Consider the following 25,092-nt stretch of genomic DNA (forward strand, 5'->3'; position numbering starts at 1 on the left):
TGCAAACAGACTGCAAGAGCGTTCCAGCGCCCAGAAACACAGATCCAGTGCCATTTCCTAATAGCTTGGAAAGCATCTGGAGAGCAGAGCATATTTCTTCATTACTGGATTTGTTCTCCTTTATGCTGCCTATCAATTACTGTGATAAACTCCATGAAGGGTGATTAATTACAGAGAATTAATTTAATATAGTGCTGCCAGTGCTCTGGAGGGTCGAAGGAGATTTGTGTTCCCCGTGCAACACAAACAAAGTTCAGGAGTGTAACTTCAGCCAGGAGGGAGGCAAGAAACATTTACAAAACATTTGCAAAACATTTGCAAAGTGCAACCTTGAAGTAGGGCAGAGAGACTGGATTAAAACAAGAGATCGTTTATTGTCTTGAACTGCAGAGTTTGATACAGAGGAACTACATGGATTTTCATTCATATCAAAAAAAAAAAGAGAGCCCTTTATTTACACAAGTGTTCAAAGCTGCCCATGGTACCTAACAACAACTCTGGGTTCTCTTTGTTTTGCTTTGTTAGTTTTTCCCACCTAGATGGAGCAAGCATTGGTCAGTAACACTTAGAAAAACATGGGTGAAGCTTTTGGGCAGGGAAAAAAATAAAATGTTCTGAAGGAACCCAAATCCTCACGGGCATTTCACTGCAACAAACCCACCAGAATAATTACAACCAGTCACTGACAAAAGGAACAGTTTTCAGTAGGGGCTCAGCAGCCTAATTATTCTCAGTCTGTCTTTATTTCCCCATCTAAGTAAATATATCCTGGACATGCACAAACTCCACATGGATGAAAAAAAAAGGTAGAAATTTATTTAAAAGTAATTGTGCTTTTATTTATAAAAAAAAAATTTACAATCAGACACTGTCCTGCTGTGTTTCCAAAAGCATGGTTCTCTTAAAAATGACAAAATGAGCTTATTATTATTATCATTATTATTATTATTATTATTACTTTGTCTTTATATTAATAATATTAATCTTATGCTTAAGTTTAAAAACATACTGCTTTCCCTTCCTGTTTCCTCCTTCTCTGGGGTACTCGATATATATATAAAGAAAGGCATTCAAATCACTGATTATTTTCACTTATAACTAATAATAATAACAACGATAATAATGATAAGCTTACACATTTCTGTGTGTAAAATATGGCTGGTTCTAAAACAAACTACCAATGTACAAAGCTGTTCTCCCTCCCCTCCCCTGGGCCACCCAAGAGATTCTCAGACATCGGAAGAACTTTATCCCAGACGCTTTCTGGCAGAAATAAAATTAAAAAAAAAAAAAAAAAATAGAACAACACAGAACCCTTGAGATCGTTGTCTTTGGTGTGGAGGACGTTCCTGGTGGGCAGCTGGAGCTGCTCTGCCGGAAACTCTGGGATGCTTTAAGGCTTTTTTGTTTGGAATGCTGCCAAGCCTCTGTCGGGCCACGGGTCACCGATGCTTTGGTACCAGTCCCAGCTCCTCACACCCCAGGCCAGCGATGCCAGGGGGTCTCCCCACAGCCCCTCTCCGTCCCTGCCCTCCCCAGCCCTGCCCGCAGCCCCCGGGGCTCTACGCTCGCTTCCGCCGCCCCTCCAGGTTCCGGAAGCTGGAGGGTCTCAGCTTCATCTCTGCAAACTGGATGGAATACTCGTGGCCCTTCCAGTGGAACCAGTTGACGCCCTGTGAAGGCAAAGGGGACAGGTGGGAGGTCACACTTCCATCTGCTGCTCCTGGTTCAGACTGGGGAGGTTTCTGATTTGGGCACAGAGGCACCACAAGGTGGAGAAGCTTTGGGAAGCACAGGGGCCGTGGAATGGCCAACGTGTACAAACCCACCCACATGAGGTCACAGAATCTTGGAAACATACAATGGATTGGGCTGGAAGAGACTTTAAAGATCATCTCATTCCACCCCTGGTGTGGGCAGGGACACCTCCCGCTATTCCATGGTGCTCCAACCTGGCCTTGGCCACTTTCAGGGATCCTGGGGCAGCCACAGCTCCTCTGGACACCCTGTGCCAGGGCCTGCCCACCCTCAGAGGAAAGGATTTCCTCCCAGTATCTCATCTAAACCTAATCTCTGGCAGTTTGCAACCATTCCCCCTTGTCCTGGCACTCCAGGCCATTGTCAGTTGTCTCTTTCCATCTTTCCTGTAGCTTCTTCAGGCCCTGCAAGGTCACACTGTGGTCACCCCAAAGCTTCTCCTCTCCAGGTGAACACTCCCAGCTCTCCCAGCCTTTCCTCCCAGCAGAGCTGCTCCATCCCTCTGATCCCCCTGTGCCTCCTCTGGGTCTCTGCAGCAGCTCCAGGTCCTTGCAGTGCTGGGCCCAGGGCTGGGGCAGCTCTGCAGGTGGGGTCTCAGCTGAGCACAGGGGCAGAGGGGCAGAATCCCCTCCCCTGCTGCCCAGGCTGGGGCTCAGCCCAGGGCAGGGGTTCAGGGCTGGGGCAGGTCCAGCTCTCACCCACAGCACCCCCAGGTGCCTCTCCAGGGCTGCTCCCTCTGCTCAGCCCAGCCTGGACTGATCCTGGGGTTGTCCTGACCCAGGGGCAGCACCTTGAGCTTGGTCTTGTTAAACCTCTGTCCCCCAGAACTGTGGCTGGCCTCCTTCCCTGGCTTTCATGGTAGGAAGGACATTTTTGTTTCACACATTGAAAACTACAATTATTCTCTGCACACTTGTCTTGGAAAATCAGACAAAGCCAACAAGATTTCACCAGCTGATGTTAAATTCTTGTTTTGTGAGCAATTGCCTGTACATTTCCCTATGTTCCCTGAGAGTGGGAGGAGGGGATGCTGCGATTTTTGGCTGACTGAACCATCAGAAAAACCCATGATTGCAATTCCCCTTCCTCTCTTGCTTCAGAGAAGCCTTCAGACCCAAACTCACCTGACTGTGGCTGTTGTCACCATATCTGCCCATCAGGTTGACTCGGTGACAGTTCTTGTACCAGAAAGCTCCTTTGTATGACAGGGCACAGTTGGTGATGGCAGAGTCGTGGTCCTTGTCAAAGGTGGAGAAGGACCTTCCATTGTGGTAGGTCATGGAGTCACCTGAGTGGGGGGACAAAAGAAAGAGCAAGGTCAGTGGGTTGCCTGGTTTAGATTCCATGGGTGTGTCCATTCTGCAGAAAATATTTGGACTGTGCCATGCCTTGTCTGTGTCTAAATTTTTAAAAATTTACTTGTTTTAATACAGAAGGAAATGCACAGTTTTTGTTATTGCAAGCAGGTCAAAGTATCTTTTCAGGTGGTCTCTAATGCCCAATATATGAAGTGGTTTCTTTTCATGCAGCTCAATTTATGCACTTCTTGCTAAAAGCTGGATTTTAGTGTGGACAAGCCAAGACCAAAGAGACGTTCACATGGAAGGAATCAAGACCAAGGGAGTCTCCTCACTGACTGAATTCTACTCATAGCAATAGCTACTACTACTCTGCACCAGAGAATGCCTTAAATCACAGAATCATGGAATGGTTTGGGCTGGAAGGGACCTTAAAACTCATCTCATTCCACCCCTGCCATGGCAGGGACCCCTCCCACTGTCCCAGGCTGCTCCAAGCCCTGTCCAGCCTGGCCTTGGGCACTGCCAGGGATCCAGGGGCAGCCACAGCTGCTCTGGGCACCCTGTGCCAGGGCCTGCCCACCCTCCCAGGAAACAATTCCTTCCTAATATCCCATCTAAATTAACTAGACATTAATTCTGCTGCAGCATTTCCTTTTTATCTCTGTAGTCTGGGTAAAAGCTCCTGTGTTGGTCACAGGGTAGAGCCCACATCTCTGCTCTGGTTTGCACCCAGCAGAGTGAAATTATCTCCTTTAAAGACATATTGTTAAACTGGATTTATCTCTTAATCCTTTGAAGCCCTGAAGAGGAGTCACCAAGGGCTGCAGGGTTTGCCCCAGTATGATTACAAAAGGCAGACGATTTGTTCAGCAAAATTATAAATCACATTACAGCAGGGCTTTGCTGCAAACTCTATTGACAAGAAAAGAAGCTGTGCCAGGCTATTATTGGCTGTATAAATGACAGCCAAGATTGGCCAAATGAGATATATTGTGGTTTAATACACTTGTTTCAATCCTGCCATAAGCAGGCCATAAAATATGGCACCAAAATGCCTGGGGGATATAAAATGGAAACATAAAATACATTGATATGTTTGATTTTCAAACACCTCACAAAGGGAAGTGTTTGTTCAGCAGCCACGAGGTGCTTCCAAAGCCACTGTGCAAGGGACACATCCTGTGATTGTCCTGGCTTCTTTTTCCCTGCCAAAGTCAGGATTAATACATGAGCATCGACGTTCATGTTCAGGCTTGGATGTTTATTATTTGTCATCTATTTACATACTCACAAACCTTGAGCTCTAACTAGTAAGTTAGAGAAATGAGGTAAAATGGAGCACCTCTCTATCTCTGCGAGGTCTTTTCAAGGACAATCTGTCCCATTATGAAATGCCCCCTAAACCTTTTTTACTTTAAATCTGATAACCAACCACTTGAAGTCTGCAATGTGGACTCCATCAACCACTTACAGAAAACCACCCAAACCCATGAAGAGGAAGGAAGAAGAAGGTGAAGAAGAAGGACCCAGACGACGCCCAAAGTCCTCCATCTTGACTCACATGTATTACTAAACACTAAAATCCCAAATTCTCATTTTCCAGAATTCCAACACAGACAACAAAGGAATGGCAGTAAAATGCCACCTCTCCTCACTGACATCCCCAAATTTCAACATACCAAAGGGACCCAGGGCACAGAAAGCAGCAGGAGCCAGAGGAATGCTTAGCTGGGACATGAGAAGGGATGGAGAAAGCCTTGGCTGAGAAATCCAGAACTGCTGGATGGGTTTAAAAAGGCAGAGGGCAGGAGCTGAGAGGCCACATCATGCAGAGGAGCCTGGGAACCCAACAGAGAAATTGGAGACTTCAAAAACACAGGGAGCATCCAACAGCCTGGGTGCAGCTCAGTCCTTACAGTGAGGGGTAAAGGCAGGGCAGGAGCAAGGCTGAGCTCTGTGTTTGTAAAAGCAGGGCAGCCTGACCATAACATTCCTTTCTTTTAGGTGTACTCACTAGTGTTCCACCTTGAGCCAGCGGGGAGGCAGTGGGTGCTCAGGAGGGGCAGAGGGGGTGTTTGTTTGCTCTCACCTGCCGTGCCATGGAGGCAGTGGTGCTCAGGGAGAGCAGAGGGGGTGTTTGTTTGCTCTCACCTGCCGTGCCATGGAGGCAGTGGGTGCTCAGGAGGGGCAGAGGGGGTGTTTGTTTCTCTCACCTGCCGTGCCATGGAGGCAGTGGGTGCTCAGGAGGGGCAGAGGGGGTGTTTGTTTGCTCTCACCTGCCGTGCCATGGAGGCAGTGGTGCTCAGGGAGAGCAGAGGGGGTGTTTGTTTGCTCTCACCTGCCGTGCTGTGGAGGCAGTGGTGCTCAGGAGAGCAGAGGGGGTGTTTGTTTCTCTCAGCTGCCGTGCCATGGAGGCAGTGGGTGCTCAGGAGAGCAGAGGGGGTGTTTGTTTCTCTCAGCTGCCGTGCCATGGAGGCAGTGGGTGCTCAGGAGAGCAGAGGGGGTGTTTGTTTCTCTCACCTGCCGTGCCATGGAGGCAGTGGTGCTCAGGAGGGGCAGAGGGGTGTTTGTTTGCTCTCACCTGCCGTGCCGCTGTAGCCGTCCACGCGCAGGCGGTAGCGGCTCTTGGCGTCGCCCACGCTGAAGCGCTCGTACACCGCGTACGCCGTGTCCCCTTTGTCCCTCAGGTCCACCCGCAGCTCATACTGGCCCTGGGAAGTGATTTTGTGCAGGTTCTCCAGACCTGTATGAGCAGAAAGGAATGATTGTCTTGATGCGAAAGGGTTTTTTTGCCTTTTTGTCTTTTCTGTGTTCTCTTATGTACAAGCTGGGAGGTTTAAAAGCGAGGCAGTACAAATGTCACAGAAATAAATCATAATGGCCAGAATGGTCACATATTTTAGTCTGTCACATTATTTCTTTGTCATAACTATTGATGGTATCTTTAACCATATAGATTAATTAATAGAAAGCTACTCCTCTAAGATTTTTAACAAGCTAATCTTTCAAAGTTCAATAAGCCTGCCTGGAAATGAGTGTTTACCATGATAATGTACAAACTTGGGGGGGGGTTTAAAATCAAGGCAGCATAAATGTTTACATGCCCTGAACATACAGATTGTGAAATTCATAAAAAACTGGAAAACTCTTTCTTTAGGACAAGGAAATGTTACACTCCAGGCTTCAAAAGGCTGTTTTGCTGTAACATTAAAAGACTGATTTTTGGTCTTTTAATGGCACAGTGCTTGGGCAATTTGCCTTCCTGAAAATCAGAACTTTTTCTGGTGTGCCAGGGTGGGCATCCCAAATTTTCTTTTTGCTGGGATTCCCCAGATTCATATTCAAGCATTTAGTGTAATCTGTAGGATTATATATATAATATATATAATAATAATGATGTAGGAACAAAATGAAGTTATAGCAGAAGAGGCACTTCCACAGGCACTCCCTCCTTCCTTAGACATCCCTTTGCACAGGGATTCCCCTGAGTTTAGGAGAGTGAATCACATCCTTTGTGGGTGTGAGCTTACTCCATGCCACCTGTTTGGAACGAAAGGAAATGTTTGTGCTTTTATCTGTTTTGTGGAGGGATGAGAGGCAACCTTCAGGCTGCAATGGAGCTTCTGTTTCAGAATGTAAGAAAGTGTTTTAGCAGGTTTTAAATGCATTTGTGTTCAGTCTAGCACTGAAAGAGGCAGTCAGTAATTTTAAAGTTTTTAAATTAAGGCACATGATTATGTGTATTTATAACACATATATACCAAAGTTCTGCAGTGTGATCATCATCATCATCATCTTTCATTTACAATCAGAAAAATGCAGTACAGCCTTTGAAAAAGTGGAGGTTTTACTTCTATTTTACCAAAATGTGTGTTTATGACTTCTATTCACCCTGCCTTTCCTCTCTGGATGATAAACCTTTGCTGCTGGGGGTGATCCAGGAGGACAGGAAGCAGAACCTGCATCCCAGCTGACCTCTGAGTTCTCCCAGGGCCCCAGGGAGCATTGGGTGGGTTCATTTGGTGCCCCCAGCACGGCACCCTTGAACTGAGGCTGGAGGGAGGCTGGGCCTGGCCCTTTCAGTCTCCCTCACAGAGGGTGTCCCCAGCCCCTTTTCTCCTGTTCCCCTTTACAAATACTCCTGCCTACTAAACGGACGTCTCCAAGTGGCTCCTAGAGTTATGGGCTGTGTTTCTGTTTTGCTATTTTTTTTTTCAAAAATACAAATTCTCAGCACCTACCTATCCAGAATTCATCCTTAGGATCTCCAAACCCTGCTACGTACATATTCCAGTTCTTGTAGAAATCTTGCTTTCCATTCTGACGCCTCAGGAACACCTAAAAGCAAGAAATGTTATGGACATTACCCTGGTCAGAAGGAAAGAGCTTTTACAAACACAGAGCTCAGCCTTGCTCCTGCCCTGCCTTCACCCCTCACTGCAGGGACTGAGCTGCACCCAGGCTGTTGGATGCTCCCTGTGTTTTTGAAGTCTCCAATTTCTCTGTTGGGTTCCCAGGCTCCTCTGCATGACGTGGCCTCTTGGCTCCTGCTCTTTGCCTTTTTAAACCCATCCAGCAGTTCTGGATTTCTCAGCCAAGGCTTTCTCCATCCCGTCTCATGTCCCACCCAAGCATTCCTCTGGCTCCTGCTGCCTTTCTGTGCCCTGGGTCCCTTTGGCATGTTGAAATTTGGGGATGTCAGTGAAGAGAGGTGACAACAAAGGTGCCATTCCTTTGTTGTCTGTGTGGGATGTGTCCCTTGCACAGTGGCTTTGGAAGCCACTGCCCTGTGTGGCTGCTGAACAAACGCTGTCCCCTGGGCTGTGCTTTAACCTCCCTCACTCCCTCTTTCAGTCACACAGAACCAGCTCACCGTCCCCTCTCCCTGTTGTTTATTTAGAAATTGTGTTATCCAATATGGTCATTTCAGCAGCCCTTACACCAGCGGAGAGGGATCAGGGCTGAAACCAGGGGTGTGACCCATCCTTTGGAGACACACAGAGAGCTGGCAACCCTGTTCTGGGCACTGGGGTGTCCTGGCCAGGATAAAACCCCCCAAATGTATAGACAAGACAGCCCCATGATAATAACAACCTGAGGATACCTGGGATGGGATGGGATGGGATGGGATTCAGGGATGGGATCCAGGGATGGGATGGGATGGGATGGATGTGCAGGGATGGGATGAGCAGGGATGGATGAGCAGGGTTGGGATGAGCAGGGATGGATGAGCAGGGATGGGATGAGCAGGGATGGATGAGCAGGGATGGGATGAGCAGGGATGGGATGTTAGGGATGGGATGTGCAGGGATGGGATGAGCAGGGATGGGATGAGCAGGGATGGGATGTGCAGGGATGGGATGTGCAGGGATGGGATGAGCAGGGATGGGATGAGCAGGGATGGGATGAGCAGAGATGGGATGTGCAGGGATGGGATGTTAGGGATGGATGTGCAGGGATGGATGTGCTGCCCCAGTCCCCATACTCACGATCCAGCCGCCCCCGTCCTCGCCCATGTCACAGAACACTTGCAGAGGCTGAGCCTTGTCCCCATTCAGGTAAATTGTGTACAGCCCAGAGGTGGCTTCTCCATTCAGCAGGGCCTGGGAGCAGTCCTTGGGGTAGGGATAGAGGAGCCCAGCTGCACACACAGGGAAGAGAAAGCATTCCTTAGGAAATGAGATCCCAGGAACAGGTTTGTAATTGCATCCTGCATACAGAACATCCTCAGGATACAGCTGATGAGGTGAATTCTTCTTTTGAATGTGCTTTTTTCACATCTGTCTGCACTTCTGGAAGTGATGGAATGTGAGATAACTACTCCCTGCTAGGATGGGAGTGCATCTTCCAGCTAAAGACTGAAATTCAGGAGCTGTGTTACACTAACTTTGTGGGCAAACCAAATCTATTGATCTCTGATCACGTGACAGGAAAGGGAGGGGGGGATACAGAGATAGGATTTCAATCAAAAATAAATTATTTGCAATTGTTTTGGTAGCAGAGCTGTGTTCTAATGTCCTTACTGGTGGTGAAAATGGTCTGGATGATTTTGCTCCTCAGGGCCCCACTCAGGGCCTGCAGTTTCACTGTGTACTGCGTGGAGGGGCTCAGCTCTGTCAGGCTGTAGGAAGTTGTCTCGGGGTTTAGGATGAGTTCCTGTGGAGAAAAGAAATAATAAAGGGACATCTCAGAGAAATAAATCATAATGACCAGAATGGTCACATATTTTAGTCTGTCACATTATTTCTTTGTCATAACTATTGATGGTATCTTTAACTATCTAGATTAGTTAATAGAAAGCTACTCCTCTAAGATTTTTAACAAGCTAATCTTTCAAAGTTCAGTAAAGGCTGCCTGGAAATGAGTGTTTGCCATGATAATGTACAAACTGGGGGGTTTAAAATCAAGGCAGCATAAATGTTTACATGCCCTGAACATACAGATTGTGAATTTCACAAAAAACTGGGAAACTCTTCCTTTAGGACAAGGAAATGTTGCTCTCCAGGCTTCAAAAGGCTGTTTTGCTGTAATATTAAAAGACTGATTTTCAGTGTGCTTGGGCAATTTGCTTTCCTGAAAATCAGAACTTTTTCTGATGTGCCAGGGTGGGCATCCCAAATTTTCTTTTTGCTGGGATTCCCCAGATTCATATTTAAGCATTTAGTGTAATCTAATGATGTAGGAACAAAATGAAGTTATAGCAGAAGAAGAGGCACTTCCACAGGCACTCCTTTCTTCCTTAGACATCCCTTTGCACAGGGATTCCCCTGAGTTTAGGAGAGTGAATCACATCCTTTGTGGGTGTGAGCTTACTCCATGCCACCTGTTTGGAATGAAGGGAAATGTTTGTGCTTTTATCTGTTTTGTGGAGGGATGAAAGGCAACCTTCAGGCTGCAATGGAGCTTCTGTTTCAGGGTATAATGTAAGAAAGTGCCTTAGCATGTTTCCAATGCATTTGTGTTCAGTCTAGCACTGAAAGAGGCAGTCAGTAATTTTAGATCAAGTGTTTAAATTAAGACACATGATTATGTTGCATTGCTGGACACTTCAGAGCATCTCCACTGCCCAGATTTGAGGCACAGCCCCTCAGGTTTATTTACCTTGACTCTGCCATCAATGGATTCATAGATCAGGAGGTATCCAGTGACTGGAGCACGGGGAGGCCTCCAGCTCATCACAGCTGCTTCTGACTGCACCTCAGTGGCACTCAAATCCCTTGGAGCATCCAGCCCTGCAGGAGGCACCACAGCAATTACAATCACATCCATACAAAGTTCATTCCAGAAGTTATCTTGTGGGCCATATATTAAAACAAGCCAGGAAAACAAACCTCTCCACTGAGATCTGAAATGAAAAAACACTTCAACCTAAATTTTGTGGTTAAGCACTAATTTTCCCATTGGTAGTTTAAAATAAAGGTGTTAACTTTCTCTAAGTTAAAATATTGGCTTGTTCCAGGCACTTTATTTTATTTTTCGCACTGAAATGTCTTGAGACAAAACTGTGTGTTTCATTATTTCTCACAAGGAGACAGATTCGTATTTAAATATTCCCAGGAAATAAAACTTTGGTTCCAATGATGCTTTTTTAGAATAGGAAAACTTTTTACAACATGAGAACTTTTCCTGCTCGGTCTGGCTCTAAGCTCCAGCTTCCGTTCCCCTGTGTAATTATAGGACTGGATTGGTGTGGCTCAGCCACTGGCTCCCTAATTAACACCCTGGGACAAGCCAAGGCAAGAAAATGAGAAACATCCCTGATTTCATTGATGCTCATGGAAAGCCACGAGTATGAAACCAACTGGGCACCTTCAGCAGCCGACACCAGCCGCCGAAGAAGAGCTCCTGCTCCAGCTCTGTGTGAGGGTCTGTAAGGACACAAAATCCCCCTGGGCCCCATCCACACAGGCCCAGGGGTGTCCAGAGATGTGGGGGAAGAATTAAAACCTTCACAGAAACTAAAATACATAAATCCACACAGGCATGAGGTAGAAATGCAAGTTTAGTTTTAAATAAGTAGAGAATTTTTAAGCAAATAAGAGATTGAACTAGTTAGTAAGAAAAGGACCTAAGACCTAGTTTAAAGTTCAGTAGCATTGCCTTTTGCAAAGTTAGTTAAGCTCTTGACATAAGGAAAACAATGTAACCTTGCTAAACATTCCTAGATGGAACAGATAGAGTTATAGGTGTAGAATCTGTGTAAAAAAATACAAATACTGTCACACATCAATCTTAGCTTAGGATAGGTCCAGCAAGACTGTAGAACCCTTGTGTTTTTATCTGATTGGCTAAAAATAGAATAAAATGCACTGCTTTGAGGATGCTAGCATGCTCACAGTGTCACAGTTCTGGCTTCTTTCAGCCTTGCCAGAGCAGAGATTGAACGGCTGAGAGACAAATTTCATGTTTGGACTCAGGTGTTTGTTAATTCTTATCTATAGCACAGTCTCACAGGTTGTGAGTCCTGGCTAACAAGGTAGAAAAATGGAGGACCTCTAAATCTTCCCACGGTATTTGAAGCACTCATTACCCAATAACGAGATGACACCTCTATTATTTATACTTTCAACCCAATAATTGACCACCCAAGGTCCACAAAGTAGACCTTTTCCACCCAATTAGAAAAAAACACCCAAAACCATGAAGAAGAAGGTGCAGAAGAAGGACTTAGACAACGCCTTAAATCCTCCATATTGCCCCATATATACTAAAACCTTAAATTCTAAGCTTTCACCCTGTGAGATCACACAATACCATTCAAACTACACACCCACAACCCCAGTGCCATCACTCAATTTTGGGAACCTGTTCCACAGCCCCAGGTTAAATGCAGTGCTTGCTTGAGGGCTTTCAGCACAGAAAGCCCAAAGCTCCCAGAATTCCAACACAGGGGACACAGATTACAGGTGCTGTCACTGCTACTACTACTGATAAAAATGCTGCCAAAGCCTTCCTGCATACTGACACAGAGGCTGATTTAACCATGCAATAAAAGACTTCTGCTTTTACAACTACCCAGCTTTTAGTCTGCAATGAAGACTTGCCAAAATCTCGACAAGGATCTGCTAAACTGGTGACTGAAAATCAACTCAGCCACACCAGGCTCCCACCACAGGGAGGTTCCAAACACTGTGGAAATTCGGGTTTCCAGTGAAAAAGGCACCAGGGGAGCACAGGGCAGGTGGGACGGGAAGGGAGGGCAGCTGTGGGGTGGCAGTGGCACCTGTGGTGAAGCGGGTGGAGAGGCTCTCGCTCCTCTGCGCGTCCTTCTGTGCGTGGATGCTCAGCGTGTACTCGGTGGCAGGCTGCAGCCCCTGCAGGTCATACTCCACCGTGTTCCCCGAGACCATCTGAGTCACTGCTGGCTCTGAGAACACAACACAGGAGAGGTGTTGATGTCATTCAGACACATAGTGATGTGCTCAGCTCCGTGCCCCACTCACTGGTTTAGTTCATTCCCCGTTGGTGTAAGCGCAAAATGATGAAAGCCCGGAGCCCGTGCCTGTGCTGACACCTCTGCTGGGTCTGGGTTACACCAGAGCCCTTTCTCTAAAAGTGTGAGCTCTCTCTAGTGTTCACAGGAATTATAACACCGCCAGGAATCCGCTTCCCAGGGATCTCCCTTATCTCTGTTCACGTCTGCATCGAAAGTACCGAATTGAAAGGATCCATTTTTAAATGATCCAGCAAAGCCTTCTCCTCCCAGTATCAGCCCAGATGGTTCCAAGGCTCCAGGAGTGTTTGGACAGCGCTGCCAGGGATGCCCAGGGTGGCATTGTTGGGGTGTCTGTGTCTGGGGTGATCGCTGTGGGTGCCTCCAGCTCTGGATATTCTGTGATTTTCCTGGAGTTACCATGAGCACCTCTTGAGACCTTTAACCCTTCAGCTCCCCAACCCACTCCCTGCTCCCCTCACCTTCCCCAGAAGAGTAGGACACCACGTAGTTGTCCACAGCAGCAATTGCTGGCTGCCAGGTTGCCAGAGCCTCAGAGTCTGTGATGTTCACCACCACCAGGCCTGACGGGCTGTCCAGAGCTGCAAGAAAAACAGATTGAAGGAATTTGACAAATGCTCTGCTGTAAATTCATGAGAGAAAATTCCCCAAACTCAGTGCAGCTTTCATGACTCCCTTTGGAGCAGTGGAGTTCTGCAGGAAAGACGTCAATGCCTATGAAGAGACACCAAAAGCACCAACTGGAAAGGGAGGTCAGTGCTGGAAGAGATGAAAGTCTGGCAACAAACAGAACTGACAATGTTCTCTGATCACTCTTGATACCATCGATCTCAACAGCTCTGACATTCCTCTCAACACCCTCAAATCTGGGTTGTTTTTTTAGAGCAAATTCAGGAGACAGAGCTTGGAAAAAATAACCAAAGTGACGGCAGCTGATGGCCACTGTGATCTTCCAGCTGCTTGTTTGGAACAAACCAATCCCACGGCCAGCCAGGCATCCAAAATCCCCACACGTCCTGCCTTGCCTCCTCACAGGACTCTGCTTTTCACACAGGTTTCTGCTCTCCCTGAATTAAGATGGATCTCTGCCTCCAGAACAGCTGGAATGGGTTATAAATCTCCTTTATTGTTATCCAATACTCATCATCTTGTTCTTTGCCTCATGTCTCTGAACGTTTGTTAGCCTCCAAAAAGAATACAAAGAGGGTTCCTCAAGAAGAATACAAGCAGGACCCTCCTTTCCTGCAGGAATATTTAAAGGTAAAACATCTGGAGACAGAGTACTGAGAAAAATATTGAGAAAACACTGATGAAAAATTCAGGAGAGAGAATGTTTTTATGCTTAGAACAGTTTGGAACCATGTGAAATCCACAACAGAAACTGGTCTGAACTGCTCAGCTGAGCTGCTCCTTTGCTCCCTCATCTCAAAACCAGCATTAATTAAAAAATAGAACCAAACAAACTTCTGGTTTTTTTCTGATGAATTAGAATTGTAAATACGTGAAATGTCTCTGTCTTAGAGGTTTAGCATTTAGCAAATGGGAGCCTGACCAAATTTACAAGTTTCATCCTCACGTAAAAGGCAAAGACAAAAGAAGGAGTGGGAAAAAGAGTTTCCTACAGTCTGTGTGGGCAGCAAACATGGGGGCCTGCAGCTCCAGTCCCTGAGTCTCTCCTGCAGCCCAGATGATCTATTTAAAAAGCTGCTATTTCCTGCTTTTATATTATTACCTGTTTTCAGGGTGCCAGAGACGGGCTCGCTTTCTTCAAAGCCTTTCACAGAGATGATGCTGACATTGTAGTCCACACCTGGGACCAGCTTCACCAGCTTGGTCCTCGTCTTGCTCCCTTCAACTGTGACAACGTTTGGAGTACCTAGGATGAGGCCAAACGCCAAGGGGTGAGTGACACAATACTCCAGGAAATGCTTGAAGGGTGTTTTTCAAGTTAAAGACATTATGGCCACCATGGATGTGCTTCTACAGCAGGAGATGAATTTTCCCCAGTTAGTTACAACCACTGGTGTTAAATATTGTTGCCTTAACACCTAAATCTAAATCACTGGTTTGTACTGAGTAAGAAAAATTAACATTTTTAGTGGAAGGTGTCCCTGTCTGTGACAGGGAGTTGGAATGAGATCAGCTTCAAGGTCCTTTCCTATGCAAACCATCCTGAAAAATACAATTTCCCAGACAAGGTGTAAGCAGAAACCCCAGCAGTCTCTACACGGGAGTTCAAACACCTTGAGGAGAGGGCTTGCAGTTTAGATCTGCCTTTTTTTGTGGTGAGGCTGGAAGATTCTCCTTTACCCTCCTCATTTATAATAAAGATAATAGCACAGGTTATTTTAAAAGGTGCTCTGTGTGTGGCTGAGGACTTAGCACCCATATTTGCTCCAAATTCTGGGTTTACTCCAGGGACGTACTTAGACAAGTGCCTAACTTTAGGACTGTATTCCTTCTGTTGGACCTCTGTATTTAAAGTTGCACGTGTGCTTCCAGGCTATATTGTCTAAAGACCTAAATCTTTCCTTGTGTCAGTCAACAGTAGGGCTTTATTTTTTTAGTGTTTCTTCTTTATCTGTTTTCCTTCAGAAATGTCCCTAAATTAGGTTAAAAATGTGTTGAAATAGAGGAATTTTTTGAAGTTGAACATTAACAAGAATGAAACAATGTTGGGGAGCACTGAGTAAATCACAGCTTTGAAAAATTGTTATAATTATGGATTAGGATTATTATTTCCAAGGGCCATATTTTCCAGTGTGCCCAGCTCGTGACGTGCCTACAAAATAACGACAGTTTGGAAACGAATCCATGCTGAGGAGGTTCAGACAGAGACTTATTAGGAGTATAAACACTCCAGCATCCACCTCTGGGCTGCCTTACAAACCCTGCCTGTGGGATGTGCACACGGTGTCCAGACAAAGGTTGGCTACACACCCTCATTCCAGAGAAAAAAAACCGAGGTGACTGTCTTCGGTTGAAAAATGTAACCAAAAATGTGTATTCTATTTTCACCTGTTGAAGCCGGTTGAGAGATATTGTTCTTTATCTCTTGTAACTCTAGGGGGGGAGAGGGCGATGCCTTCTGTTAATGGGACACCTGATAACACCAGATAAGGCAGGGCCTCCTTATCTCTTCCTGCACCCATCCTCCTCTGAGGGACATCCCCTGTGAATGGGCCATTGAAGGCTCTCACAGGACTGATAACATCACCTCATCCCATTGGGAGATGCTCCACCCAGTGGGAGGAGCCAAAGCCTTTCCACAGGATAAAACAGCAATCCCAAACACCAAGGGAGCTGTTCCCACTGGATTCCCAGAGGATGGTTGGACCCTTTCTCTAGAAAGATCATCTCTGCTCCAATGGAGCCACAGCTGTCACTCTGGGAGGACTGACTGAGGGCTGCTTCCAGCACCCTGCCCAACAGGGTGTCAGGTTTGCATTCTGACTCTGTCAATGGTCCTTTGTACTATTGCTTTTATTTTATTTTATTTTTGTCTTTCTTGTTGTTTGTTTCTTCTCTATTAAATTGTTATTTCTGACTTGGAGTCTCACTGGTTTTGCTTTCCAACCAGTACAACGATCTGTGCAAGATCACCTGGAGGATGCTCTGAAAGGAGGGATGGCAACCCAGCAACCCCCCCCTGCTGTCCCTGCCAGCCCCTGTCCTGCTCACCTCCCGTGACAGGGACGTAGGAGATGCGGAAGTTTTCCACGCGGGAGCGAGGCGGGATCCAGCTGACTGTGGCTGCATTTTCCGTGATGTCCGAGAAGGAAATCCCCTTGGGAGAGCCAACCACTGTCAGGGGAGAGCAGAGAACACACCACACGGGAGGAGAAGGTAAATCATTTGTTTGTGAGTCCTTAGTGCTGGAAAACTGATTTGTTTTATCACCCTAAACCACGAGCTGGTGCTGTCAGTGCTCTGCTCTGAACAGCATTAATGCAGGGGGTACAAAACTGAAGGGTTTTATTACAGCAACAACCTATTTTGTCCAAATTTTCCTTTTTTTCAGGACCATTCCAGTATTGTGCATGTTAGAAATACCCAACACTTAACTATATATAGAAATAACAGAGATTTCAGTGCTGTAGAAAAGCAGGGAGGAACATGCACAGAAATGACATCCTGCTATCCATGGGATGCTGTATTTAAGATTTTTTCTACCCCAGTTTCACTTGGAGGGTTCTTAGACCTTCCACCAGGTCCCAGAGCCCTCTGTGACACGCAGCAATGACAGCCACAGACAGAACTCTCTTCCTGAGCATAAAGTTCCTAAAGCAGGATGCTCCAGGGAGACCTGGACTCAGGTGTGGGAGTCAATCAAGGCTCCTCTCAAGGACTCACTCCTGGAACTTCTGTTGGCTTCAAACCAGAAGCAACAAGATGTTCCTCCTGGAGTCTCTCTCTGAGCCCATGATTTTTCCTTCAAGCACATCCATCCAGAGAACATCCAAGTACAACCATCATGAGCAAGGCACCTGTGGCTCCACTGCAGCTCTTTTCATAAAACTCAGCTTTTCCCTGTCAAAACCTGAGCTCTGCACTTGCCCATGTAAATTAAATCAGTCAGCTGGGCAAACAAAGCCCAAACTTTTCCAAAAATAACCCAAACTTAAATCAGACATGTCTCTGAAACATTCCAGTTGGAGGCTTAATTAAGATCCTGTAGAACAAGCATGGAAAAGGCTTTGGAAGGACATGGCTAAGAGAGCTGCCACTTCCAGGTTTACATTGAGCATCCCAATTCCAATGTTTCCAGCTTTTTTGGCTGTAACCAAAACAACACTGAGGTATTAAAAAATGAACAGCACACAGAGAAGCAGAACTCTAGTACAAAGAGGAGAGATCCCAAACACCAGCCACATGAAAAGGAATGGAGACAGGCTGAGGGCAGGGAAGGGGGGCAAGAGGAAGAAAAAAACAAATAGGGCCTGGGCTTGAAATAGCTTGGAAAGAACGTGCCTGCAGGAAAGGAGTCAGAGGCTGTTTGTTCCATGTGTCCCCAAAGCAGCAGGGCACTAAATCAACTGAAAGGCAAGGAAAGAAAAACAACTGAGCTCCCAGGAGAAATGTAAATTCTGTCTCTGGAGCTCACTACAAGTGTTGTGTTGGTGGGGTTTGCTCACATGGACAAACCAAGGGAAGAATTGCAGATAAGAAAGGAAGCAAGGTGGGGCTGGAAAAGCTACGTGAAACAAAAAGGTGCTGCCAGTTTGAATACAGGCTGAAGGAAATCGGAGAAAATAAAGAAAATGTGGGAAAGAGAAAGAAAATTCACATTGGTTTTGCTTTATATTATAGGTGCCCTGAGTGGCTGAAGAAAAAGAGCAGTGGTGATTTTGGAGACCAAAGAGATGGACCAGCACTTGGTTTTCATACACATGAAGAATTTCAGCCTTTCCCAGAAAATAAAATCCCCAATCCATCCCACTTGGACTCTGCTGTGCACATTTCCACGGGCCCCAGGCTTGTTTTCTGCACCAGGTGAGCTGCATGACAAAGAGCAGTAAGAAGAGTTTTAATGTGAGTTTTCCACATCCCCAGCTGCAGCTTTCCTGGGAGAGAACCTGGTAGAAACATAATGGACCATCAGAGCATCTGTCCTGGAATGAGTCCCAGAGATGGGAGAGATTTGCACCTTTGAGCACAGGGAAATGAAAAAGAAGCAAATGAAATCATCTTCTTGGGCTACCTGAAAGCCAGAATTAAGCAGGCATAGAAAGCAGCCAGCGTGCTCCTGACCTGGCACTCACAGAGACCTCAGGTCACCTGTTGAGCAGGCACAGGTAAATTATCTAAATTATCTTATCATCATCCCCAAAGAGGTGTCTGAGAGACAGGGAACTTTCCTGAGAGGCTGCTACATCACCCATGGTATTTTGGAGCAGCTATTTTTTTAGGGCCTTTTTTTTTTGCTAATTGTTCTTTCATTCCTAGCAGGTTAGAAGAGGATCTTCCCTGGCTTTCTTCTCCCAATCAACAGGAAGCAGCAGGTTGCATTTATCACATATCAAGAGCATGTGAAGTGTTTTGTGATCATCTCAGGAAAAAAAATTGCTGTCACAGAGTGGCAAAACACCACTGGAAGAAGGGGAGAGGAGCAACCTGAGGCTCACACTTCCCACAAAGATATTAATTGGTCCATAGATGTGTTGTGATCTCCCACTGGGAGTTAAATTGCACCTTAACTGAGACTTTACAGATAAATTTCTAAAGGGCACCAACTCTGAGAGCAGCAGTGGATAAATCTCCTCTTCAGGGATAGAAATATTTCCTTACAACCACACTAGAAATGCTATAAATACTCATATGTTTGTGCAATAATCCACTCCTAAAAAAGAAATTAGTTGGCTGCCTTGGCAGCCACCCACCCATTGTGGTGTAACCTGCAGCCTAAATTATTTAGCTGGGTTTTTGTGGCTCTATTGTCCATTATTCATGGGCTATTTACAGCTGACAAACATCTCCTGGGCCATTGGCTCCAGCAGGTGACATGTGCTAAATCTCCCTGCTGGGGCCGCACAGGGACATGGCCATGAGGAAAATGATAACTCTCAGTGGCTCCCCATAAATCCTGGGAGTCAGAGGGGATGGGGACATGCTGCTAAAAGTGCAGAGGACTTTAAACACCCCTCTCCTTTAGGAGTCGAGGTGAGGACCCCGGCCAAGGGGGGCTGCTGATGCATGTTCTGCTGCATGGGAGTGTCCCGGGGAGTGTGAGGGTGGCCTGGCTGCTTATCCCAGGATGTGATGGCAGCAGTGAAGCTGGGGCCCTTCTGTGCTTGCAGCTGAGCCCACAGGCAGCAGGGGGGAGGATGAGGCTGCTTCAGGAGAAACTGTTCAACACTGAGTTGTTTCTGCCCTTTTCCTGGGTGCTGGCTGGCAAATGCCTCTTTTAGGCATTCCTGTTGGTTTCCTCACTCATGGAACTCAGAATCGTATCCTGAGCTGGGAGGGACCCACAGGATATCCTAACCCAGGTTTGTGTCATCACTGAGCTGCTGAGGAGGCACTGACCTCTCATCCAAGCCTTTGATACATTAATTAAACAACACTGGGCCCAGCATGGAACCCTGGGGGATTCAAACAGGCTTCAAACCCCACCCTGTGCCACTGACCACAACCCTCTGTTCAGCCACTTCTCAGTCCAAAATAACAGCTCTGACTGTCACTGCACTGATGCAAGGTCATCCTCACAGAATCACAGAAAATCCCGAGCTGGAAGGGACGGCTGGGATCACCCAGCCCAGCCCTGTCCCTGCACAGACCCCACCAACCCCACCCTGGGCATCCCTGGCAGTGCTGTCCAAAGGCTCCTGGAGCTGTGGCAGCCTCGGGGCCGTGCCCATTCCCTGGGGAGCCTGGGCAGTGCCAGCACCTCTGGGGGAAGAACCTTTCCCTGCTCTGCAGCCTGAGCCTGCCCTGGCCCAGCTCCAGCCATGCCCTGGGTGCTGTCCCTGTCCCAGAGCAGAGATGGAAGCTGCCCCTGGGGAGGAGCTGCAGCCCCGGGGAGCTCTGCCCTCACTTTCCTGTACCCATCTTTTTCCTTTCCTCCCATAATCAATTTGATTTCAAATTACCACACGTTCACATCAGCAAGCTCAACATTTTTTAAAGACCAAATTCGGCTCATGAGACATTGCATCACATGCCTCAGGTCTGAATATGTTTCAGAATGAAACCATCATTTTGGTGCAAAAAATAGATTGAAACACTTCATTCAAAACTGCCAAAATGAATTGCTTCAATTATGAACCTGAATCACTGCTTCAATTTTGCCAAGAAACTCAAGTCAATTTGAATTCTCGAGTACATGTTGCTCCTGGTAAGATCAGTCTAAGTTAATGGTGCTTAGACCTTTGCTGGCCAAGCCGTAAATAAACTTCTCAATGGCCCTGCAAAATTCATTTTGTCATAACTCATTCCCAAGGAGGTAAATTGTTGTGCAGAGCTGAGATGTAATTAGTCACAGAAAATCACTGAAAAAGGCTGATGCACAGACAATATTTCTTGGCCTTCAAAGACAGTGTTTTAATTGCCACACTCTGCTGCCTAATTCTTGATCATTAACGTAATTCAATTAAACCATATTAAACAGACAGTGATGAAGCTCGGGAAGCCACGACTGATTACAAATAACCACACCATGCTGAACCAGTGACTCGGACAGGGGACATGCAGGGGACAGTTCAGGACGCCTCTGGAACAGCACCAGCTGGAAAGGAAAGGAACTGCTGAAAGGAGCAGGGAATGTCACACTCCTCCCACTGCAAAGACAATACCTGTGGATGCTACTGCGTTTACGGGCTGGGAGCGTTGTCCACTGCTAATTCCATAGAGCTCAATCTCATATTCAGTGCCCTCTTTCAGCCCTGTTATATCCTGGGTGCGCTCATGGCCCGGCACTATCAGCTCCAGGGGGTCAGATTTCCTCTTGGTGTCCCTGATTTTTAGAACAAAGCTGTTGAAAACCCCATCATCTGCAGTCCAGGAGAGACGGAATCCATCTGGAGTTGCATCTGAAACCAGGAGGTTGTCGACCTCGGGTTCTGCTTCTAAAAAAGGAGAAGATAGCAGTGGGGAAAATAAATGATTGTTTAATCAGTTGATCAGAGACCTGCCTGAGGTCTGGATATAGCACACTGCAAGAATCCAACCACAGTTCAAAGCAAGGGGAACAATCCGCCAGCTATTAAAAAAAAATAAATATTAGTGTTATACAGAACAGGATGAATGTGAGTGTGTGCAGGCCCATTCCAACTTTCACTCTTGAACAGCAAACCCCTGCATGGACACACAGGTTTGTCTCCCACATGCAGAGTTACACATGCTAAAGGTGAGTTTCCTGGGCATTTCTCCCTCCCTACCTGTGTGACATCTTTATGGCAAATAAAAACAAGCTCTTGTAACAGAACTGCATGTCTGGAACATTGTCAGGCCTCCCTCTCCTAAGAGAACAACATACAAGCCACTGAAAATTCTTTTTTTTCCATGCAAACCCCTTATTTCATGCACTTCTGGCATCTGTGATGCTTCTGATTCAATGAATCCCTTACTGTGTTCTTGAACAGCAAAGGGGAATCATGAAAATTCCTCTCTTAAACAGCACCCTTCAATCTAAATGCAAGAGCTGCTGCCTTAATGAACCCATTCAGAAGGATCCCAAGGGCTGTAAGTTATTAATTACCTGCAAAACACCTCTAACTCAGTATGGTCAGGCACCATTACCTAGAGAAATGCTGCTGGAGTGGTTAAGTCCTACAGCACCTCCAATGCAATCCTTCCTTCCACACACAGCCATTCCTATTTATTTCCCCTCAAACCTCCCACCAGATCCTTCCCAGCTTCACTGCTGCCCAGACAGGAATGTGCAGATGAGAACTGATGGTCCTGGGGCTGGAGAATCAGCCTGCAATGATTTCCCAAGAAAGCTCAGGTGCTGCTGGAAAACAGCAGCTCTGATGGGGCTGGAAGCATGAGCTGGTTTGAGGAGAGAGGTGCCAACTTCGGGGTGGCAGTGATCCCACTGTGGGTGGAACCCACACGGAGAGGGAAAGAGAGGAGGCCATGGGAAGAAGTCCATGGCTCTTCCTGAAGGTGCTGATGGCTGGAACGTGGGAGAATGACGCTGTTGGGAAATGCTGACGTGCCCAGCTGTTAACAAGATGAGCTCTGCATGCAGCCATTCTTCTTTCAAGACTTTGTTAGAGGTACCTGCAAGGCCGTAAGGAACTTTCACCCCTCAGCCCCCCACATGCTCCTCCACAGGATCCCTCAGAAGGAAACATCAAGTTAAAGGGAACACAATTCCACCAGTGAACCCATCAGTCACGAGGAGTTATGTGGAGCCACGATGCACAGAAGGATGCAGAAGCCAAAGTTTGCATGAAATGACCTCTGTGTGAGAAGGAAAGTGAGAGAGAAGAGAGTGGAAGGGAACAATTTGCTCACATTGAAATACCTGTAACAGCCAGAGCGCTCAGGGGCTTTGTTTGGTGCCCCTTGGCAAACCCATAAAGCAAAACCTCATAGCCAATGCCAGTAATTAGGCCTTTAAGCTTCAGCTCTCTCTGGGCTCCCGAAAGGAGGAACTCCTGTGGGTCCAGCAGCTTGCCAGAATCCACCACGACTACTAGAAAGTTGTCAAAGGCATTCTCCGATGCCATCCAGGACACTGTGAACCCATAGGGGTTCATATCAGACACTGTTAGGTTTTCCAGTGGGGGCATGGCCTCTAAAAGAAGGGAAGGTGCAAAAACACACACACACATACAAAAAAAACATTGCAAATTAGAGAAGTGTCACAGATTCCACCGAACAAAAAAATCACATTTTTACCCCTAGAGTGGATTTAATAGCCAGGACCACAAGATGAGGATTTTCAGTGGAGCTCAATTTTGAATTTTCCTTGAGGATGTCTCAGCCCCTCCTCTCACAAACTCCATTGAAACCCCTCCCAAGCTCCCTGTGTAAAGCACATTTCTGCTGCTACTGCAAGAAAGTTAGAACTAAAACTGCTTTTGAAATGCTACACATAAAGCTTTCAATTATTTTTTACTTCTCTCTACTGTCAGTAGACAGGGACAAGCCTCAGTTTGGGCACTCACAACTCCTGTATTTTGCTTTTTTATCTATTTCACATGAATATCTCCAGCTTTAGTTTTCAGTGCTGGAGGGGTCAGAGGTTCCAGAACAGGAACATTAATCACTCAGGGGCACAGCCAGTGCAAATCAGCTGCTGCTGCACTCAGCTGACAACCTAAAGAAATTCCACTGAGGGGTCCTTTTTCACATCAGTGTGACATTTGTCAAAGTGAAAAGATGTGGAAAACGCTTCAAAATTTATCCACGAAGTTAAAAAAAAAAAAAAAAAAGGCCAAAGTCTCACAAGATTCTCAGTGTATTTTTGCTCACTCCAAAACGTACAAGTCAAATAGGAAGATCAGGTGGCTCTGCTAAGCCCAGGCTTTGCTTGTGTTTCTCCACAGTATTTATTCAACCTTGCTCTGTTGGCTCAGGAGCTGATTCAGCCAATCTTCCAACCACTCAAAATTCCACTCACTTCAGAAAACACCAGTTAGTTAAAGGCAGAGCCTTCTCCTGAAAAGGGCTTTGGGTTTGCTCTTGATGTTTCACGAACGCTGAAATGGGTTTTGGTAGAACTTGGCATAAAAATTCCCCCCTGAAGAGTTATAATTTGGAAGTCCTTATGTATTAATATTTACACATTTGAGTACTGAGTTCAGAGATATTTTGCATCTTATTTACTTCTAATCAAGCAATCCCCAAGATTCACTTTTGTGTAGGCCTCTGGAAGGGAACATCCTGGGACAGGAGGTGTTCCATGGGCCAGTCCTGCCTGATGAACTGCTGAGCATCAGCCGAATTTCTCCCTCAAACTTCAGGAGCTATAAAAGATTATTAGACATGGGAGAAAGGCTCCAGAGGGGTCTTAATAACAGAATCATGGAATCGCAGAATAATTTGGGTTGGAAGGGACCTTAAACTCATCCAGTTCCGACCCTGCCACAGGCAGGGACAACTTCCACTATCCCAGGCTGCTCAGAGCCTCCTCCAACCTGGCCTTTTAACTCCCTTTAAACTAATCCTGCTCCTAGGAATCTTTTTGAAGGTCAGCATTCCTGTTCTGACCCCTCCTTGCGCCGGCTTTTCAAACAAACCCACCGCTGCTGGCGGGACAGCCGCTGCTGGGGGAGAGCCTTTTGGGACACGCATTTCCCTGAGCCAAGAAAGGGCTCCAAAGCTGGGAGCAGGTACCTGTGGTGACCACAGCAGTGAGGGGCTCTGTGGGGACACCTGCCTTGGTGGTGCCCTGCAGGCGGACGCTGTAGGCAGTGCTGTCAGCGAGGCCCGAGATGTGGGCGCTGCGGGAGCCCCCCGGCACCGCCAGCTCCCGCGCCTCGTGTGCCGCCAGGGAATCTTGGATGTGGATCACAAACGTGGCAAAGGGGCCGCCGTGGGCGCTCCAGGACAGGGCGAAGCTGTCGGGGGTAACGTTTGTGAGGGTGAGCGTGCCCAGCTGTGGCTCAGCCTCTGGGGAGAAAGGAACACAGGTGAGCACGCAGCTTTACTCCAAGGGGGGTGAGGGAATCAGCAGAGCTGGGGGGCTGCAGGTGCTCTAAAATATTGTTTTAACCTTGTTTTGCTGTGGTTCAATAAAAATAATAATTTTAAAAAAAGAGGTAAAATAAAATAAAATTAAAAAAAAAAGTAAAATAAAATTAAATAAAAATTAAAATAAAGTAAAGTAAAATAAAATAAAATTTTAAATAAAATGAAATAAAGTAAAATAAAATAAAGCAAAATAAAATAAAATAAAATAAATAAAATAAAATAAAGCTAAAATAAAATAAAATAAAATAAAATAAAATAAAATAAAATAAAATAAAATAAAATAAAATAAAATAAAATAAAACAAAATTTTGAAAAACCAGCACTGCAAGAGGTATTTTCTCAGGTTTTGGAAAGAAGCTGCTGAAATTAGTGCTGACTTTTATTTATTTATATATTTTACTATTTATTTATATTTTTTTCATTAAGTTTTCTTAA

General features: G+C 46.2%; 1 protein-coding gene across 6 annotated transcripts in view; it reads right to left on the reverse strand.

Moving 5' to 3' along the window:
* Positions 1-354: 354 nt before the first annotated feature.
* TNC (tenascin C) overlaps positions 355-25,092 on the reverse strand; it is a 75,043-nt gene continuing 50,305 nt past the window's right edge. For 2 of the 6 annotated variants that reach the window (XM_063408839.1, XM_063408840.1), the window contains 14 exons: positions 24,301-24,576; positions 22,484-22,756; positions 20,805-21,077; positions 16,195-16,317; positions 14,246-14,389; positions 12,975-13,094; positions 12,283-12,426; positions 10,161-10,291; positions 9,083-9,215; positions 8,549-8,700; positions 7,301-7,397; positions 5,641-5,802; positions 2,883-3,046; positions 355-1,673 (listed from right to left, as the gene is read on the reverse strand). In XM_063408839.1, coding sequence (XP_063264909.1) covers positions 1,563-1,673; positions 2,883-3,046; positions 5,641-5,802; positions 7,301-7,397; positions 8,549-8,700; positions 9,083-9,215; positions 10,161-10,291; positions 12,283-12,426; positions 12,975-13,094; positions 14,246-14,389; positions 16,195-16,317; positions 20,805-21,077; positions 22,484-22,756; positions 24,301-24,576 — 2,303 coding nt within the window. In that variant the 3' untranslated portion in view covers positions 355-1,562. The remainder of the gene's footprint in view (positions 1,674-2,882; positions 3,047-5,640; positions 5,803-7,300; positions 7,398-8,548; positions 8,701-9,082; positions 9,216-10,160; positions 10,292-12,282; positions 12,427-12,974; positions 13,095-14,245; positions 14,390-16,194; positions 16,318-20,804; positions 21,078-22,483; positions 22,757-24,300; positions 24,577-25,092) is intronic. The other 4 variants (XM_063408841.1, XM_063408843.1, XM_063408842.1 and 1 more) reach the window with 2 other exon arrangements.

Source organism: Prinia subflava, chromosome 12 (assembly GCF_021018805.1).
Source record: "Prinia subflava isolate CZ2003 ecotype Zambia chromosome 12, Cam_Psub_1.2, whole genome shotgun sequence".
NCBI classification, from domain to species: Eukaryota; Metazoa; Chordata; class Aves; order Passeriformes; family Cisticolidae; genus Prinia; species Prinia subflava.